Source organism: Spinacia oleracea, chromosome 6 (assembly GCF_020520425.1).
Source record: "Spinacia oleracea cultivar Varoflay chromosome 6, BTI_SOV_V1, whole genome shotgun sequence".
NCBI lineage: Eukaryota > Viridiplantae > Streptophyta > Magnoliopsida > Caryophyllales > Amaranthaceae > Spinacia > Spinacia oleracea.
In genome coordinates this window covers 138,523,439-138,528,480 of record NC_079492.1, presented here as the reverse complement: position 1 = coordinate 138,528,480, position 5,042 = coordinate 138,523,439, and the positions used below count along the sequence as shown (strand labels likewise).

At 33.5% G+C, this 5,042-nt stretch overlaps 1 protein-coding gene across 2 annotated transcripts; it reads left to right on the top strand.

Annotated features, from left to right (window-relative positions):
• The first annotated feature begins 463 nt into the window (after positions 1-463).
• On the top strand, positions 464-4,492 carry LOC110784951 (uncharacterized). Of its 2 annotated transcripts, none has more exons than XM_056833323.1 (4): positions 464-1,466; positions 1,593-1,757; positions 2,228-2,356; positions 3,800-4,492. In XM_056833323.1, exons 1-4 carry the CDS (start codon positions 792-794, stop codon positions 3,914-3,916), a joined length of 1,086 nt encoding a protein of 361 aa, XP_056689301.1. In that variant the 5' UTR covers positions 464-791; the 3' UTR covers positions 3,917-4,492. The 2 variants fall into 2 exon arrangements, with proteins under 2 accessions (XP_056689301.1, XP_021845082.2); XM_021989390.2 differs by having other exon boundaries at positions 469-1,490.
• The last annotated feature ends 550 nt before the right edge of the window (positions 4,493-5,042 follow it).

The following is a 5,042-nucleotide window of genomic DNA, read 5'->3' as shown; positions in this document are numbered from 1 at the left end:
GTAAAATTAAATTATTTTATACATCAATTAGATTGTACGGAGTATATGCAATTTTTAGATTGTATATTAATATTTCATCATAGCCACATGATTGACATATTTCACCAATCAAGGAGATTGGTTTAGAATTTCTCATTCAACCCCTGACCTCTCCCCAAAAATTAGAAGAGTAACCAAACAAAATACCTCTTTTATTCGTTATTATTGTCAGTTTACAGTTTTTGGTTGGGTAAGTCACATGATTAGTAACTTACACTAATCATTTTGATTTTAAAAACTGACAACAAAATATTAGAAACTACTTTTTGTAGTTTTAATAATTTAATTTGTAATTTTGTAAAAAACAGAAAATTGAAAACAAAAACGATATCAAATGGCCCTTAGTTTGCAGTAGAAACTACAAATTATGGAACCTTTGACCCTCGTCATACATAAATTAGTGGAGCATGAACAACAACTAGACATAGCAAATGTAACCCTTTTTTGGTTCTTTAAATAGAGAGCATCAACCCATCAGTGCACTGGTCTAACAACAACACCACTCTCAATTATTACTCCGTATTACTTTAAAAAAAAACACACTAACTCACTCAAACAGAAGCAGCAACAAGACACACAAAAAAAGAAAGAAAGACGAGAGAAGTTTTGCCTTGTCTTTCTCCTTCCTTCCTCTGTTTCATGCCATTTTTTGTTTCATTAAACACAACACCACCACCATCAACAACAACAACAACAACAACAACAACAACTGCAACAACAACAACAACAACAACAACAAAAATCAAAGAAGAATGTCTTCTGATATGTTTGTGTTCGATGAACCATATTACTCTCATTTACCAACAACCATAATTTCACCTGAAGAAATTTCAGGGAATTTCTTCACTGACCCAATTTCAACTCTTTCTGATTCCTCCATTGATAGCATCTTCCATGAATTCTCTGATGATCACAACAGCAGCAACAACAACAACAACAACAACAACAACAACAACAACAACAACAACAACAGCTACCAAAACACCACCACGTCACTCACAACAACCACCACTACAACCCAAATTTCAGCTGATGAAGCACAATCTCTGGACCAAATTGCCCATACCCTTTTCACCAATTCACCTCCAAGTCATCAACTTGAAACCCTCTCTCTTCAACAACAACAACAAAGCCATTTGGGTAATTTGGGAAATGTATTTAGTGAAAATTACTCTGTTATGTCAGATAACGTAAAATCAGAGGATTTTCAGGTGGGTTTTGACTACCCTCCAAACAGCTACAACTCTTATTTTCTAGGCAGTACTAATAATAATAACAACAGTGAAAGTATGATGAAATTCATGCAAAGAAGTTACAGCAGTAACTCATTTGAAGCAAAACCAAGCTTTTGGTTCCAAGCCAAGTTTGATTCTCTTCTGGAGGTCCAAAATTTTCAACCCGGAACCGATAACGGTCAAATGAGACGGGTCTGTAGCACTGGGGATTTACCAGTTAAGCAAGCCTAGCTTTATTTTTTGTTTTTACTTAATCAATTTGTTTAAAGTTTTTCTTTATATATTAATTAAACAATTACATTGTTTTTGTTTAAGAAGGTGGGGAGAGTTTGTTCATCAACAGCAAGTCCATTATCAGGAGAAGGAAACATGATGGAAGAATCAAATTTCAAAGTAGGAAAGTATAGTGCAGAAGAAAGAAAAGAAAGGATTGATAGGTACAGAGCTAAGCGTACTCAACGAAACTTCAATAAGACCATCAAGGTAGGTATACTGTATACGTCCTCCGTCTTTTAATACTCGCAACGTTTGTTATTTTCACGCATGTCAATGCACAACTTTGATCATTTATATCTTAAATTTTCTTTATGCAAAAATTATAAAAAGTTGATATTTTGAAAATACACATTGAGACGAATCTAACAAGATCCCACATGACTATATTTTATCTTATATAAAAAGCACTACGAATAGTCAAAGTGATTATATGAATAGTGATAAAAGTCCAAACATTGCGAGTATTAAAAGACGGAGGAAGTACTACTTTACTACAACGTTGTACCTGTTCGGATTCAGTTGTCACATTACTAATTATTAATTAAAGTTGCATTATTAGCTAACGTGATTATTAATTAATTCTTAGGAGAAGATCATTAAGATTTTTGCATGATTTGATATAGTAAATTAGTGTAAAATTAGTAATTTATTGATGTGGTTATTTGTTGGGGTGGCAGTATGCATGCCGAAAAACGCTAGCCGACAACAGACCAAGAGTACGTGGCAGATTCGCTCGCAACGATGAGACTGGAGAGATTCCAAAACCCACCTGTTTCAATCGTTATGAAGATGATGATGATCTTTGGGTATTCCTTTTTTCTCATCTTTTGCTTTTATTATATTTCTTCAATTCCTTAATTTCTTTGGGTTTGGATAATATGAAAAATGTTAATAATAAGAATAATAAGAATATTAATCAAAATAATTGTACAGAGAATATATGAAATGGAAATAGGGACTATATTATTGATAAATTTCCTTTTGCATGTTATTATACTTTATTGATAAGAACTAGTTGAGGGTGTTCTTTATTGATGCCAATTTGATAAATTCAGAATTTTGAATAATTAGGTATCAAGCAAATACATGCACCTATTCATCTATATATGTATATATATTTATTCGTTGTTCGTGTGTAAAGAGGTACAAAGGACAATGATGTACGTAGATATTTTGTTTTGAACTAATTAACCTTTGATAACAAACTCCATGGACCATGGCATCTATATGCTAGCTTTTCATGGGTGTGATGGATTGTACTAGCTACGACATTTTTACCTGTTAATTCAAAGTGTTATACTCACTAGTTGCTTTAGGCTTGTCCCTTTCAGTCAAACCACTTTTTCGATCCATATGGAAGGATATTAGAACAATATTATATTCACGTGGGTGTACCGTACGCCCTCTCATATTTTATCCTTACATGTGAGCAGAAATGAGGTAGAGATCACCAATAAGGCAATAAGCATAAAAATTCATTTGGTGCACTTTACACCCAGGTATACCTAATATTTTTCAGAAGGATATAGCTGGTGAACAAAAAAACCCTTCGGTCCCTAATTGTTTGCTCCTCTTGATTTTTTTACAGTCCTTAAGACGTGACTTAAAACGTAAATATCTCTAATTCTATACGTGTAAACGTTATAAAAAGTTTATATTGTAAAATTATACATTTAGACGAGTCTTACAAGATTTCACATCTCTAATGCCGAGTCTAACAAGATTCCACGTTGGTGATAATTCATGGTCAAAAAAAAAACACAATATGACAAACATTTAGGGACGGGGGAGTACTTGTTAAGCATAGTATTTTATTAGGGGAAATTCCTCAACTTACTTGGAGAATCACAAAAGTTATATGCCCTACAAAGGCTACAATTAGACAACTAACGATCTACGAATTGACCAATTGAGGTCAACTAGCTATATGTTACGGAGTACAACCTTGTTCTCTTCGTCTGATCTGGTCTGATTTTTCTAATTTCACGTCTGGTGTGGTTTGGTCTAAATTTTTTTTGTGAGTGTCTTTTAACTTTTCTGGTTTGGTCTGATCTAATAAGCAATAAGAATAATGTGAAGATATGCGTAATCCTTACATATATCACGAGTTCAGCTAATTGTCTAATCCTTATATACAATGTGTTTCTCAAAAAAAAAAAGTCATATTTAGCATGACAAAGATACACTTTGCAATGTGTTAATTAAACTAGTTTGATCAAATTGTACTTGTATGTTTGTAATATTGACAGGCTGAAAATTTGCAAGAAGAAGAAGACGAAGGAATATTAGGCAGAGGAGGAGGAGGAGGAGAACGGTTCCTGAACTGTTTTGGAGCTACTCATCACTTTCAGTACTGTGGTTATTGATATTGCTGCAGCCTGCAGCACAGAAAATTTGATGACCAAAAACCTTTTTTTTAATTTTTTAAAAAAGGTAAAATATTGAGGGTAGTTTAATTTAGGTTGGGACAACTGCACAAATTGACTTGACCCTAAATATTAAAGTCCCTAAAACTGAAAGGTGTAACAAAAAAAAAAAAAAGGAGGCTTTAAATAATGAGACAGAAAAGTGGGTAGACTAGCTTAATTTTTCTGATGCAAGTTTGTTGGGGATCATATTATTATAAAAAAAATACAGCAGTAATTTCTCTGAGAATACTTAAATTGGTTTGACTGCTGATTTTATTTGCTCCTTTTAAGTTTTAACTAGGGTACTCTACTGTACCTGTGTAGGGTTCCCCCACTAAGCTTAGGTCACTCAGTCACAACTACCTGCAGAAGCATTTCATCCGTTTTAGAGTTTTTACCAACATTTGTTACCCTTTTCTTGTAATTTCAATCTCACCAATTTGTACATGAATAGTTAGTTTTCATTAATAAATACAATTGTTACTCAAAATTTTAATTCTGAATATGCTTTTTTTGTTGGGAGTTGGGACTCTATATTTTGTGTATGCACGTATGTTTAAATTGTACAGCGTCACAACCGATCGAGAAGAGGGGAGAACATTACATTTGGCCATGTCCTTCTTGAGAGTGTTTGTTTTGTAAGAATTGAAGCATGAGAATTGAGAATTGGAAATGAGAAGATGGGAATCAAATTTCCATGTTTGTTTTGAGGGAATGGGAAATGAGGTGGGATTGGGAATGAGAAATTGAGGGTTCTATTATTTAATTCCCACCGTCCCACGAGAAGGGTAGAGAATTGAGATGAGAATAAAGTTTAAAACTAAAATGACCAATTTGCCATTAATGAAACTAAAAGCAAAGAATATTGTGAAGGGTGTTTTAGTGATTTTATCTATTATTCTCATTCTATTCCCACCACTAAACAAACAAGGGAAATGTATATTTTCATGAATTCCAATTATCAATTCTCGATCCATATCTTACATTCTATTCCCTAAACTCTCATTCTCACACCAGGAGGTGAATCTTCTTGACGGCCTAGGTGACTCCCCCCCCGAAAAAACTCGTATTGCATTTTAGTTCT

Excerpts from the sequence above, each read along its gene's own strand:
- LOC110784951 (XM_021989390.2), top strand. The coding sequence starts at position 792 with ATGTCTTCTGATATGTTTGTGTTCGATGAACCATATTACTCTCATTTA. Across the intron at positions 1,491-1,592 it reads GTAGCACTGGGGATTTACCA|GTGGGGAGAGTTTGTTCATC; the intron begins GTTAAGCAAGCC and ends TTGTTTAAGAAG. Across the intron at positions 2,357-3,799 it reads AAGATGATGATGATCTTTGG|GCTGAAAATTTGCAAGAAGA; the intron begins GTATTCCTTTTT and ends TAATATTGACAG.